Below are 15,568 nucleotides of genomic sequence, written 5' to 3'. Positions count from 1 at the left end.
ATTTGAACTTTTCCATAGAAAGCCTAGCAGGGAGGATTTTGTTTCCTAACACAAACATATTTGGGCTTTTTGCTTTGCTAGAACATAGCAACATAACTTTTGTATAGAAAAGCATACAGTTATTTTATTATTTCATTATTATTTATTTTAAAGCATCTTTGTCCTTCACCCCTCCGGCAGAGGAAGGGGGCTGCAGTGGGTGTGGTCTGCCCCAGGTGTCATCTCTGGGGGGCTGACATTACTACCCTGCCCCCTGGGATGCTCGCCCTGCCCCTGCAGGTGGCTAGCTCTGCCCCCGGGTGCACAGCATGTGTGGCGCTCTGGGGGCCGGAGCAGCTAGCTCCGCTCTGGCAGAAGGTCCTGGATTCATTCACCATCATCTCCCGCTAGGGCTGTCAGTGTAATCAGTGTAGACAACATGAAGCTGGACAGTCAGTCCATATAAGGCAGCTTCCCATGTTCCTGTGGGGGGGGGGTGTTTGGAGGGTGCAGACTAAGGGGCTGCTCTTCAGTCTTCTGGTTTGCCCTTGCTGGTTCCCCTGACTACCTCCTGCCTCCTACACCTCCTGCATCTTGGGTCTCCGCAGACAGTTGTCCTCAACCCAGACCTGGCAGTGTGCAAGAACCCAATACTGGGTTTCAGCTGAAAGCCAACCATGTCCCTCCAAATTGGATTGGGGCAGCAGTACTGGGGAAGACTTGTTAAAATCTGTGCAGTTCCAATTTTCAGTGAAACTGATGGACAGTAGCTTTCAGTCAGACATAGGAAAGCATGATTTACTTGCAGAGTTTCCTGCTGAAAGATGCAGTGATGGTCACAGGTGTGGATGACTTTTGAAAGGGAAGGTGGCAAATCCCAACAGTCAGTGGCTATAAGCAGTTACACCTAGACAGAGCCTCTAGAACTAAATGTGGATTAGTACAATTTATGAACCAATACTTGGCAAGGCAATAATGCTTAGAAGGCCTTATGGAATATAAGGGTATCAGTCACTGATTCTTATATTGTGGGATCCAACACCCTGGGGCTCCTGGTGTGAACCTAGGTTTTTAATCTCAGGCCAGGTGTGGGAATTCTCTGGTTTACAGGCCAAATGCGTTAAGGGGCATGACTTGAGGTGTGCCCTGAAGGCCCCACTTGACCCATAGGCTGCAAATTCTGCACCCCTCTCATAGTAGTATTGATAGAGCAGTAAAGAAAATGCAGCTGACCTGGTATGGGAGGACCTCTGGCTCAACTTCCATGCATAAGATTGGCTTCCCTTGGAGAAATAAGATTCAGAGCTCTTTAGCAAAGCTCTTCTAGTTCCCTTGAACTTTTGGAGGCACATTCCACAAACACGGAAAGGGCAGAATTAGTGTGCAGATACTGAAAGACACTCTTGTAATCAATAACCCTAAAGGTGACGGACTAACATTGTTTCTGACAAAGGCCTGAAAACAAGCCCAGTTTGGCAATACTGTAAAGAAGACTTCTTTTATCCTTGATTGACTTCAATTACGCTGCTTTGTTGCTGATATACCCACAATAACGTGAGGAGAGATAATGAGCAGTAAAGCTTTTTCACCCATGAAATTGCTCTCCGTGTACTCCTTTTACTTGGGAAGCTCAAGGACAGGCATGTGTTCTTTTCTTTTAAAAAAGGTTTTAATTTTATTTTAAATGATAAATGACAGTGGTCTAACTGGTTGCTGCTGAAGAAAAGGGAGCTGCTCACAATAGGCCCTTGTGGTCTATTCCAACTCTATGATTCTATGATTCTATGATTCTATTATCTGTTGTGATAAATTCTTGTCTGTGGGCTTCCCACAGGCATCCATTTGCCCCCTGTGAGAACAGGACCCTGGACTAGATGGGTCACCGGCCTGATCCATCAGGTGCTTCTTAGGTTCTTATGAGAGATAACTTGGTTCTGACTAGACATCAGAAGCTTAATAACTTTGTAACCCACCTGCAGCTTCAGGGAGAGTGAGTTCCACAGCCAGGGTGCCACCATAGTGTGGCACTGTGCCACAGTGGAGTGCCACCCATGCCAACGGGAAAGCATGAAGGGCCACCCATGCCAAATTTAGGGTACAGTAAAGGGAGAGAAGCTCTGAGAGGCACCTGGCCCCAGCTTAATTAATGAAAACATCTTGAATTGGGCTCAGTGCAGATCCTGCAGAATGGGTTTTACATGAATTAGCTGCAGTTTCTGGACTGCCTTCAAGGGCAGCCCCACAGACAGCACAATCCAATCATCAAGATGTGATGTTACCAGAACTCACAGCACTGTGACAAGGCTATGCCAAACCAGGGACTTGAGTTGATAGCAACCATTTCAAAAATCCAAGACATGTTTTTATCTTGTTCCATCACTGCTCCATTCTGACAAGAGGAGGTCAATGTTTTAACTTTCTTCACAACTTGGACTAAATGTTTTCTGCCTTCAAATACATCCTCTGAGACAGCTGGAGCAGCGGCACACAATGGGCAAAAGAAAGAAGACACAGTGGTCTCATGTCGCCATGAGCCAGAATATCTGACCTACTGTGGTTTACTGAGAATGGCCATGCATGCTGCCCGATTGCGCCCACTTTGCTCCTTCCCTTGACACAAGCGTCTGAACTAAGGGTAATGGTTTGCTGCTCCCTGACAAGCCAAGATCAGCACACAGACCATGGCTTCAGGTTGGCTGGGTTTGTGGTTTGGTTCCCCTTCTGCTCATGCTATGGAAGGAGGAGAGGGGAAGTGATTGCAAAGTCTGCACCATCCTGCTGCCAGCTCCCAGCAAAGCTTAGTAAGTTTGGACAGAATGTTTGGAATCTGGATGCTGTCCGTGATAATATGTCTGGGTTATTGTGATGCTCAAATGGAAGTGTTTTAGCACAGACTCTCTTAAAACTTGAAAACATGGGGTGTCCCCTCTCTCCTTATAGGCTGAGCCTTTTTTGCCACTCCTAGATTAAAATATGGAAGTGTAACATGAAGAAAGATAAAACTGCTTCAGGGGCCCAATTTGTCTCCTGTGATGCCAACTGAGCACCTTCAGTTTAGCACGATTTCAGAGTGAGATAATTTTGCAGTCATTTCTAGCAGGAGAAAAACTGCAGTTCTGAATTAAAATATTTATTTTTCCTTAATATGTAGGAGGTTGTGGAGCCATTTCATAATCTAATCTTGATGTAATGCTTTTGTAGTTACTCCAGGGATGACTTTACTTTTAATAAAACTCTAAACCGGGGGGAGGGGATATTTTAACTCAATGCCTAATGATGTAAAAATGGTCTCTTAGGACTTAGCATTCGGTTTTTTTAATTCCTCCAAGGCAACAAATCTTTGTTTATTGTATTGTTATTATTTTTAATGTTGGAGCTGGACTGAAAACAAATGCCATTTATCTTACTGTAATGTGTTTTATAGTAAAGCTTTGTTGCAACAAGGAAACAGATAAAGAACAGAACAGAGCAGGAACTTGGCAGCAGATGCTTTGCAAGCGGGAGACCTGAGGATCAATCCCGGGCACCTCTTGGCTGAGAGCACTGCAGAGGCTTGAACAAGATGGGTTCCTTCCAAATCTAGAATTCTATGACTCTAGGTAGGCAAGGGATTGGAAAAGATTCCTATTAACCCTTAGAGAGCCACTGCCAGCCAATGAAGACCAGACTTCCCCAACCATGTGCCCTCCAGATGCTTTGGAATACCAACACCCTTGACCACGGGCAAAGATGACTGCAGTTGATGGGACTTTGGAGTCCAAGACCAGGGAAGGCAGTTGCAGTCAACACTAAGGTACACAGACCATTAGTCTGACACAGTATGAGGCAACCGTGTTTCTATGAAAGTGGAGCAAATTTTGGAGTGAAGAGCAATAGCTCAGTAATAGAAGGCCATAACCTTAATTGCTGGCAAGTGCAGTAGAAGGGGAAGGGGAAGACCTCTGTGGGAGAGCCACTGACAGTCAAAACAGGCAATATCAGGTGAGATGGCCAAACTGCTTGACCTGGGATGAGTCAGCTTCCTAGGTTCCTAAGTTCTCCACCCCAACATCAGAGCAAAAGAAGAGCCTGGCTGTTGGATCAGCTGTGTCAGCCCAAAAACTTGCATATTCCTAGGCCAAAAGAAAGAAGTTGGCCTAATAATGAAAAACAATAAAGCAGCCAGGCCACCTCTTCTGTACTTGGTGACCCAGGGCCATGAGCATTTAAGCAGTGCATCTTTTGATGCTGTGGGCAAGGATTTCATGCACTGGACCTTGTCAGCTGTTCAAATGCCAAGTTCACTGAAGGCCAATTAATTGTGAGATAAGACACTCTATAAATCAATAAAATAAATACAGGGCTGTCACTGGCAATAGCTTAATGATCCCTCTTACCTACTCCTCAGTCATGGACTTCTGCCATTCACTTTCATGTAATTTGTTTTTTTCCAAACAACCTCCCTCCATCACAAAAAATCATATATATTGTAGTCATTCTATTATTGAAACACCTGAGAAATAGAGCAGGGGAAAGAGGGCATAACAGGAAACCTTTGTTTGAGATATGGAAATCCTCTGAGATACAGTAGTCATACCCTCCATATGAGTAGCTCTCATGCGCTAGTTATTGCCCACATTTGCTTATTGGATTTCGCGGCTTATAGTAACAGTGCAGCTTGGGCTGTCTGAGGTGGTTATGGAGAAGAACAAAAGGACCATTGCTTATGTGTCAGGGTGGGATGTGAATGGGCTGGACATTACTAGGTTCAAACACTACTCTGCAAGGACACCAAACTGTTTTCTTGCGCTCTGCACCATCAAGTAGGCATCATCATCACCAGGCCATACTATAATAACACATTATGAGCGTGAGGGTGTGGAGGCCCCTTCCAGAACTGGGGCAGCCTGATAATGAGGGTCCAGCAGGAACCTGCTCTCTCACCTCACCCATCTCCCTGTCCGCCCCCACCTCTCACTCATTCCACAGTGCCTGTCACACCATCTCCCCCAGCGCCATCAGACACAGGGGGATGCTCCACTGGCCCTGCCCACCTGCAACTGCTGATCTTCTGACAAAAAGGTGTAACTTGCCCCTCAGATCCGCCTCCATACCCGAGGACTAGGAAGTAGCCATTGTAACACTAAATTTTCAAATGGGATCTGGGCAGGGTGAGAGGGTGGACCCTAGAAATTACAGGTTTGTCATTGTAAAATGACAAGGAGACCCTTCTGTTCCTCCTCCGGCTTTGCAGGACAGGCGCCTCGCTGCGAAGCTGGAGAAGAAACAGAAGGAGAACCTTCTGTTGCTCCTCCGGCTTCCAGGCAGGTGCATGGCTGAAGGGGCACTGTGCAGTTCTCCTGCGAAGGAGAGGCGCTGCGCAGAGAAGGAGAACTGCGCAGCGCCCCTTCAAGCAAAGCTGGAGAAGGAACAGAAGCTGGAGAAGGAACTCTGGCTTCCAGGCAGGCGCGTGGCTGAAGCCTTTGGAGCGCAGCAGGACCTCGCGCTGCGCTCCAAAGGCTTCGGGTTCCTTTCGCTGAAGGGAGGAGAGTCTTGCTCTCCCGGCTTCAGCAAAAGGAACCTGAAGCCTTTGGAGCGCAGCGTGAGTTCCCGCTGCGCTCCAAAGGCTTCAGGCGGCTATCCCTGAAGCCTGGAGAGCGAGAAGGGTCGGTGCGCACCGACCCCTCTCGCTCTCCAGGCTTCAGCGAAAGCAACGCGAAGCCTCCGGCCTTAATTTTTGGAGGGGGGAAAGTGCGTCCTATAGAGCGAAAAATACGGTAGTCCCTTCCAACTCTGAAATTCTATGAATCTATGAATCTATCTTACCCCCTTTTAAAGCTACACGTTGTACACAAGGCATGTACATCTCCCGTGTTCTGGCTTTTCTGTGCCACTTCCTTTTGTCAAGCAAATGGCCACACCAAACCCTGTGTGCCTAACAGCGGTTTTCACTCACAGCAGCCTGTAGGAATTACAGTGGTACCTCGGGTTACAGACGCTTCAGGTTACAGACTCCGCTAACCCAGAAATAGTGCCTCGGGTTAAGAACTTTGCTTCAGGATGAGAACAGAAATTGTGCAGCTGCGGCGCGGCAGCAGCAGGAGGCCCCATTTGCTAAAGTGGTGCTTCAGGTTAAGAACAGTTTCAGGTTAAGAACGGACCTCCGGAACAAATTAAGTACTTAACCAGAGGTACCACTGTACTAATCATAATTATAGAAAGGGAACGTTATCGCTGTCAGTGTTTACTTGATTAGCTGTAATTTCTCCACAAGCCTAGCAAGACGCCTCCGATAGGGAGAGTTGGGGAGAGATGATATGCAACGCCAAGACAATAAACCAAACCTGAAACTCAAAAGGAGAGGCCTTTCTTGTTAAGAAATAGGTTTCACAAATCCCCTAATTCTCTCCCTTTGAAGGAGGTTGGTGGGGGTGCAGGGGGTGGGATAGGAGAAGCTGCAAATCACACAGTTCTCATTTTTGCAGAGAATGGCCATGCGTGGCTATAGAGAAGTCCTCTGGAACTGTCAGGCTGAGCTAAGGTTGGCCTCCCGACAGATCAGAGAACACTGGGCCCACTGGCAGGTGGCAGAAGAGTCTAGTATTTAATGACGCAAATCTAGCAGGGAAAAGAGCCAAGTGCAACAATACATCAAATGAAACAGATAAGAGTAAACACAATCAGTGAAACGTAGGAGCGACTTAACATGCATGATTCTCATTTTTTAAATGGCACCTGAAGTTAGAGGAGCTGATCACAATCTCTCTCTCTCTGTACTACAGAGAGTCTCAATACAAATTCACACACACATGCAGGTAGGGAAGCAATGTTCCCTGTTGCTCCAGCAGATGACATCACTTGTGCTGTAGAAAAGGGCCAGGAGTTATATGCTCCTGCATTTCCCCTCCATAACACCACTGCAGGCAAAATGAGGCAGGCTAAAAGAATGGATGCTTTTGAATTCTGGTGCTGGAGGAGACTCTTGAGAATCCCATGGACTGCAAGAAGACCAAATCTCTCCATTCTGAAGGAAATCAGCCCTGAGTGCTCACTGGAAGGACAGATCCTGAAGCTGAGGCTCCAAGACTTTGGCCACCTCATGAGAAGAGAAGACTCCCTGGAAAAGCCCCTGATGTTGGGAAAGATGGAGGGCACAAGGAGAAGGGGACGACAGAGGACGAGATGGTTGGATAGTGTTCTCGAAGCTACCAGCATGAGTTTGACCAAACTGTGGCAGGCAGTGGAAGACAGGAGGGCCTGGCGTGCTCTGGTCCAGGGGGTCACGAAGAGGCGGACACGACTAAACGACTAAACAACAAAAATTGCTCATCTATGTTGTGTGTGCCCAGTCCTCTGTGTTTATTTGGAAGGATGGTCAACTGAGTTTACTGGGACTAGACTCACATAATGGTACACCCCCCCCCCCACAGGATGGCTGGTCAAGTCCCTCTAATATTGAATGGTTCTCAGCATGCTTTAGTATTTCTGCATCTCCCATTTCCAGAGGTTTTGATTTTGTCACAAAGAGGAGGAGAGAATTTATCTGAATCTCACCTTTAGGGTCAGCCTGACGGTGTTGCATTCCTGCAAAGGGTTCAGTTTCAGCATCTCACCCAGGCTGCAGCCTGAGGGCTGGTGTTGTAGCTCACAGCAAACGCAGACACTGTCACTGTCAAATTTAATCTGAGAAAAGAAAAGAAAAAGAACAGGCCAAAGTTTTAGTAAGTGCAAAACAACCAACCAAACAACACCCCAAACCTACAAAGGATTAAATAACATGACTTGATTTGGTCAACTAAGGTACGAATGCTAAAAACTAAGGAATGAATGACCGAGTCCCCTTTCACTCAAAAGCATCAAATCATTTTTTTTTAACCCTCTGGGAAGTATAGGCAGAACACTTTGCTACTCGCAAGGTGATTTGGGGGGGGGGGGATCCTTTCATTGTAACCATCGCTGGCAGCTTCTTACAGGTGCCCTCGATGACTCAGGCTTTCCTCCAGCTGATCTGATAGTGTGGAAAGTAAATTAGATGAAAAGAATCCTAGGAAGAAGGAAGCTGAGTCAGGAGGCTGAGCCTAGAGGAGGAGGAAGAGGAAGGCCTCTTACCTTCCAAACCGTTTCACATGTTCACTGCAAGTCAGGTGTCCCCCATCTTATATTTGTGCAGCTGGTTCTTCCTGCCTAAATGTGGAACCTGACATTTGCACCAATGGAATTCATTTTGTTAGTTTTGGCTCAGTTCTCCCATTTTTATAAGGTCATCTTGAATCTGATTTCCATCTTCTGTGGCATTAGCTACCCCTCCCAGTTTGGTGTCATCCGCAAATTGGATGAGCATCCCCTCAATTCCTTCATCCAAGTTGTTTATAAAGACACTGAACAACAACGGACCCAGGACAGAACCCTGTGGCACCCCACTTGTCACTTTTCCCAGGGTGACGGGGAACCATTAATGAGTACTCTTTGGGATCAGCTAAGGAGCACAACATCTGCTTTCCATGCAAAATGCCCCAGGTTCATCTCCAGGAAGAACTGGAGATGAAAGATTCATTTCCAAAACCACAGAAAGGCAGATCTCCTGCTTATCAACAAGCAGGGGCTAAATTTGTTGCACAGAGAGTATCCCAATCTGACACTTCCAATGGGGTTGGGCTTGATGACCCTTGGGATCCCTTCCAGTTCTATAAGTCTCTGCTTCTATGAAAAGGAACATGCAAAATGCATACTTCACTGACAAATGCATTATACAACAGTGGAAAGTGCACATTTCATGTAAAAAGTAAATATTTTATGTGGGGGAATGTGTACAAAATGCGTAAAGGAACAGGGCACAATGACAATGCAACAGGATGGGGTGGGCCATTGACTGGAAGACCAAAAAGGGGCAGATTAATTGCTCAGCCTTCAGCTCCTTACAACCCCATCTTTACATTTTGGAAGTGCAGCTGGCAGAAATTTAGAAATTTACAGCATCCCAACTTTTTGCTCCCGTTGTTGACAGTTGCCAAAGGCTGATAAAAGCTTGCCAGAGAAACAACGAAGATCAAAAATAGATTTTTTAAAACAGAAACACTCTATCTTTTTAAGTCCTCCTTGTGTCCTGGTAGTGTTTGCTCCCTGGCAGCTTGGGGTGTCCTTTGAGCCATTGACAGATCTGGGGAGGGCAGGAAAGAGGGGACAGGGGGTCCCTCTGTTCTATTCTTCACTCTGGCTCCGACCTGCTGTGGTATCTTGGCCAAGCATGACACAGACTTTGTGGTTCACATTGCACTCTATAAAATAATTCCAGCCTCCCACACAGCAGCAGCATTAGTCTTAATTAACTGATAGTTGTCAAATACCAGGGGGGGTGGGGAGAGAGAAATACAGTGGTACCTCAGGTTACATACGCTTCAGGTTACATACACTTCAGGTTACAGACTCCGCTAACCCAGAAATAGTACTTTGGGTTAAGAACTTTGCTTTAGGATGAGAACAGAAATCGTGCTCTGGCGGCGCAGCAGCAGCGGGAGGCCCCATTAGCTAAAGTGGTGCTTCAGGTTAAGAACAGTTTCAGGTTAAGTACAGATCTCCAGAACGAATTAAGTACTTGACCTGAGGTACCACTGTAGCTATCATCATCCTTTAAAATATGATACCTCTTTTTGGACGTCTGGGCATAAATACGTATTTATTTCAGGAATTATAATCTGCTGCTCTTCTCAAAGCAGAGGAACAACAGGGGGAGTGCAGAAGCCCCCCCCCCCCCAGCATTTCTAAGGGACAGGGGCTCCTACTCCAACATCCAGGACTGGTGCCCGGCTCTTTTGCACCTGGGGCAAGGCTAACTACTTGCCAGCTAACCAACAGACCCGCTCCAAAGTCACCAGCTCCAGCACCACAGTAGCTTGCAGCCCTGCCGGAGCCAACTTTTAGTGTGCTCCTCCAAAGCCTGGTCGAGTGTCACCCCCTAGCAACCTCCCCCTGCCACCGGAGGAGAGCCGGAGCCGTGAGCAGGAGAGAGAGAGAGAGAGAGAGAGAGAGAGAGAGAGAAGCAGTCCCTGGCCTTGCCGCTCTGCAAGACAGCAACCGCAGCTGCATCAAGTTTGCTTGGCTTGGCTTGGCTTGGCCCTTCCCCTTAATTGTAAAAGACCATTTTTTGTTTTTTGTTTGAAAATGGCAGCGCCCACGGAGGAGCCCTGGACCAGGGAGGGCTTCCCCCAGGATGCTACCCTAGCCCTGCGTTTTTATTTCCGGTTAGGATATTTTTATTCCTTTCTTTCTTAGGATTTTGATTCCTTTTCTTTCTTTTTTTACTCATTTTTTTACTCATTTTAGAGGGTGCTCCCCACTTTATGCAATTTCATGTATGCATGGGGGCCTGGAACGTAACCCCGATCTAAGTGGGGGGATGCTTGTATTATAATTGCTGTAGTCACATACAGGAATATGTGTTCATAAAGTAACAACAACAACAACAACAACAACAACAACAACAACAACAACAACAACAATTTATTATTTATACCGTATTTTTATTTATAGCCTGCCCATCTGGCTGGGTTTCCCCAGCCACTCTGGGTGGTTCCCAACAGAATTAAAAGCACAATAAAACATCAAACATTAAAAACTTCCCTAAACAGGGCTGCCTTCAGATGTCTTATAAAAGTTAGATCTTTGATTATTTCCTTGACATCTGCAGGGAGGGTGTTCCATAGGGCGAGCGCCACTACCGAGAAGGCCCTCTGCCTGGTTCCCTGTAACCTCACAGTGAGTGAACCGCCAGAAGGCCCTTGGAGGTGGACCCCAGTGTCTGGGTTGAACAATGGGGGTAAAGATGCTCCTTCAGGTATACTGGGCCGAGGATGCTTAGGGTTTAAAGATCAGCAGCAACACTTTGAATTGTGCTCGGAAACATACTGGGAGCCAATGTAGGCCTTTCAGGACCGGTGTTATATTGTCTTGGTGGCCACTCCTAGTCACCAGTCTAGTTGACGCATTCTGGATTAGTTGTAGTTTCTGGGTCAGTTTCAAAGGTAGCCCCACACAGAGCACATTGCAGTAGTCCAAGCAGGAGATAACCAGAGCATGCGCCACTCTGGCGAGACAGTCCGCTGGCAGGTAGGGTCTCAGCCTGCATACCAGATGGAGCTCGTAGACAGCTGCCCTGGACACAGAATTGACCTGTGCCTTGATGGACAGATGTGAGTCCAAAATGACTCCCAGGCTGCACTCCTGGTCCTTCAGGGGCACAGTTACCCCATTCAGGACCAGGGAGTCCTCCACCCTTGCCCACCCCCTGTCCCTCAAAAACAGTACTTCTGTCTTGTCAGGATCCAACCTCGATCTGTTAGCCATCCTCCAACCAGCTCCAGATACTCACACAGGACCTTCATTGGTTCTGATTAAAAAGAGAGGTAGAGCTGGGTATCATCCACATACTGATGAACACCCAGCCCAAACCCCCTGAAGATATCTCCCAGCGGCTTCGTGTAGATGTTAAAAAGCACGGGGGAGAGGAGGGAACCCTAAGGCACCCCACAAGTGAGAGCCCAGGGGTCTGAACACTCATCCCCCACCACCACCTTCTGGACACGGCCCAGGAAGAAGGAGCGGAACCACTGTATAACAGTGCCCCCAGCTCCCAGCCCCTCTAGATGGTCCAGAAGGGTGTTATGGTCGATTGTATCAAAGGCCGCTGAGAGATCCAGCAGAACTAGGAAACTGTTTACACCCTTTGTCCCTAGCCCACCGGAGATCATCAACCAGCTCGACCAAGGCAGTTTCAGTCCTGTGATGAGGCCTGAATCCCGACTGGAAGGGATCCAAATGGTCTGCATCCTCCAAGCGTGCCTGGACTTGTTCAGCAACTACCTGCTCAATCACCTTGCCCAAGAATGGAAGATTTGAGACTGGGTGATAGTTGGCCATTTTGGACGATTCCAAAGATGTTTTTTTAAAAAAATGGTTTAATAACCGCCTCTTTCAGTGGACCTGGGAAGGCTCCCTCACAGAGGGAAGCATTCACCACCCTACAGAGTCCACCGCCCAGACCTTCCTGGCTTACTTTTATGAGCCAGGATGGGCAAGGATCAAGGAGACAGATGGTTCTCTGCCTGGTCACATCCTCGGAGGTAAAAGATTGGAATTAATCCCACGCAACCTGACTAGACAAGACTCTAGCACTCTCCCGCCCCGGCCCTGCTCCCACGGTGGAGTCTATCTCTTTCCGAATCTGAGCGCCTTAATCGGCAAAAAACTTTGCAAAATCATTGCAGGAGATCTTGGGATCCTTACCAGGCCCCAATGGAAAGGTGGTTCCATTAAACTGTGAACCACCTGAAAGAGTCTCCTGCTGCTGTTTTCTGAAGATGCAATAGAGGTGGTGAAGAAGATCCTCTTCACCATTGCTATTGCCACTTGGTAGCCTTGACGCTGAGCTCTAACCCATGTCTGCTCCAATTAAGAGTGAGTTTTCTGCCACCTGTATTCTAGCCATCTCAGCGATTTTTCATCGCCCTCTGCTCCGGTGAAAACCACAGGGCAATCAGAGAGGGCGCTTTGGAGCCAGACGGTTGATAGCCCTGGTTAACTCCGCATTCCAGCGGGCCACCAGGGAATCAGCTGAAAGGCCATCAACATGGGGTAAAACATCCCCTACCACTCTCTGGAAACCATTTGGATCCATTAAGTGGCGGGGGCAGACCATCCGAATCGGTCCCACCTCCCTGCAGAGGGGAAGGGACACAGAGAAGTCCAGTTGCACCAGAAAGTGATCTGACCATGGCACTTCTTTTCTTTCGCTTTTACTTAGTGTCAGATCACCCACATCCGTAGAGGTGAACACCAAGTCTAAGGCATGTCCACGACTATGAGTTGGGCCAAACTTATTCAGGGACAGCTCCATGGAAGCCATGCTTTCCACAAAGTCCCGAGTGGCCCCTTTGTAAGGTTGTGTCGGCATGGATGTTAAAATCATCCGCCACGACCTGAAGCAGCTCAGGTAGGGAATCCTTGGTGCAGTGGGGAGGTAAGTACACCAAAGGGAATCCTGTACTGCCCCTATTGCCCAACTTCCAGGACATGCACTCAGAAAACTGGGTCTTCCTAATAGGATGCCTGGTGCAAGCTAATGACTTCCTAAAAATCACTGCAACCCCCACCCCCACGCTGCTGCCCATATGACCTGGGTTGCTGCGCATAAGAGAAATCTGGTGGACAAGCAGCGGCAAGAACAGGCCCATCTGCTTCATCCAACCAAGTCTCTGTTACACATGCCAGTCTAGGAACAGGAAAAACCATTGCCATTTATCTTTTGAATCCTTTTAAGAACAGCTGCATGAACAAGAGTAACAAAATTGTCCAACTGAAATGCAAAATGTGGAGAAAAGTATTAGGTAGCCCTTCTATCTCTCGGTTTGGATTACTAGATCTTAAAAAGCTGCATTCACACTACTAGATTGTCTTAAATAAACACAGACCTGATTGCCCTGAGTGAATGCTGTGCATCTTAATGGGAAGCACAATCTCCATTTGTGGAGTGACATCCAGGAGAACAAATATGCCTGTTGGCATAAAAAGCAAGCAGACAGATGCAAGAGAGGAAATGCTGTAAGGGGGTCCCCTTTAAATTAAAATTATAAATAGAGGGAAATGGAAAAGGGATAACCAGATTTTATAGTGCAAAGCAACTAATATTTCCTAGGGTTTAATATCCCTGATTTCCCATTTGCAACTATAAGAAGGCATTAATTGTGTTTTGGGTTGCCATTGTTGAGTCAGAATCAATAAAACTGCCCTCCAAAGCTAATTTTTACCACTCTGTGTTCAGAAAAGAAGCTGTAACACAATTGTCTTGATTTATTTTGCAATTTCATCAGCATTATTTCCTCTTCAGAGTTTCCCCCGCTGGATTGCACTTCCGACGGCTTCATCCTACCAATTTATACATCTCATTAAATTTAAAGACCAAGCAGACCCCTGATTAAACTGCAATCATGTTTGCAACATCTCTTTAAGCATCTGCATGTTTTCACCCACGGCTGGGTGTCTCATTTGCCACTGGAATGATAAATATGTAGCTTCCCTGGTCTCCCCTCCCCACAATAAGAAATTAAATTTGAAAACTGGACTATACAGAAATCTGAACTACCAAAAGCCTGCAGTCATAGCATACTGCAGAGTTCACATCAGTACATGAAATTCAGCTCTCACCCCCACCTGGAAACCAAGTCCTATGAAGAACACTCAGAAGAGTTGGGTGCATTAAGCGTGGAGAAGAGAAGGTCCAAGAGAGAGACGATAGCTCTCTCCAAATATCTGAAGGGTTGCTGCATACAAGTTGGAGCACAGCAGTTCCCTTTTGCTCCAGAGGGCAAGTAATGCATGGGAAGTACAAGGGAGCAGATTTCACCTATACACTTGACAAGACTTCAATAAAGAAAGAACTGCTTGACAATGGAAGGAAAGCTGGATAGCCGTCTTTCAAGGATGCTGTACTAGCCGACCCCAGCATTACAGATCCTGCACTAGATCAGCAGAAGCCAACATGGCCTCCAGCTGTTATTGGACTCCAGCTCCCATCAGACCCAGTCAGCATGGCCAATGGTCAGGGATGATGGGAGTTGTAGGCCACAATATCTGAAGGATCACTGGATGCTCTAGACTTTCAAGGTTCTTTCCAGTGCTATGATTCTCCATCCTTGTTGCCTATCTGGGGTCACTGGCTATTCCTTGGTGTCCTTTCTCTATTATCAAGTTTTGGAATTTATTGGATCAGTTGTCTTAAAGTTTGCCTGATTTGCTTCAGTTCACATTCAAATATGAACATGCCTAATTTGCCCCTCTGAGAAATAATATGCAGATCAAAGCACAACCATCCTTCAAAATTCATACAAATTTCCCTACATTTTTGTGTGTCATTATGAGAGAGGAAAGACTGTGCAATTTTTGTATGCATTGGGTGGCTGCAGAATTGCACTGAATGAATAGAATCTCCTCAGTCCACCAACAGCCATCCTTGCATGGATATTCTCCTTAGAAGCAACCCAGGTAGCTGTTATGAAAGGTCTGTGATGGCATGGTAATAGACCCTTGGGAGGAGCTCACCTTTAAGTTTTAACAATCACTCCCAATAAATGCCCACCAAGCTTTGCAGTTTTATTTTAAAAATCTCAGTTTCTTCCTGTAATTTTTATTTTATAGGTTTTCAAATCAGTATTTGTTTCAAAAGAAAATATAATGTGTTTTTTCATTACTCACCAGTTGACATCCTTCCAAGGAATTGACCAGCTGAGCATTCTGGCAGGAGAGGATGGAACCTGCCAAGTTGAGCATCACACAGACGGCCGACAAGAGCATGAAAAAGGTGATCTGGAGAAAAGAGATGGAGAGTGACCTGTTAATTACCCACAGAAAGACTTGGCAATCCAGAGATCCACAAACTTCCCTTGTTCATCTTCTTCCTCCCCAACAGTGCAAAAGGAGGGGGCCGCCATAACATATACTCTCCCCCTATCCTCCGCCTTGTTAGGAGACCCCTATTCCTCTCCCAGAGCTACAATTCTCAGAGTTTCTTGGTAAAAGAAACTGACTGTTAAACACCCCAGGATTATAGCTCTGGGGGTGG

The 15,568-nt window shown here is 46.8% G+C and overlaps 1 protein-coding gene across 2 annotated transcripts in view; it reads right to left on the bottom strand.

The window, feature by feature from the left end:
* ENTREP2 (endosomal transmembrane epsin interactor 2) overlaps positions 1–15,568 on the bottom strand; it is a 174,297-nt gene that overhangs the window by 30,051 nt on the left and 128,678 nt on the right. For both annotated transcript variants that reach the window (XM_028705805.2, XM_077918861.1), the window contains 2 exons: positions 15,202–15,312; positions 7,513–7,641 (listed from right to left, as the gene is read on the bottom strand). In XM_028705805.2, coding sequence (XP_028561638.2) covers positions 7,513–7,641; positions 15,202–15,312 — 240 coding nt within the window. The remainder of the gene's footprint in view (positions 1–7,512; positions 7,642–15,201; positions 15,313–15,568) is intronic.

Source organism: Podarcis muralis, chromosome 14 (genome assembly GCF_964188315.1).
Source record: "Podarcis muralis chromosome 14, rPodMur119.hap1.1, whole genome shotgun sequence".
Lineage (NCBI taxonomy): Eukaryota > Metazoa > Chordata > Lepidosauria > Squamata > Lacertidae > Podarcis > Podarcis muralis.
The sequence above is the reverse complement of the archived record's forward strand: the minus strand, read 5'-3'. Positions and strand labels throughout refer to the sequence as shown.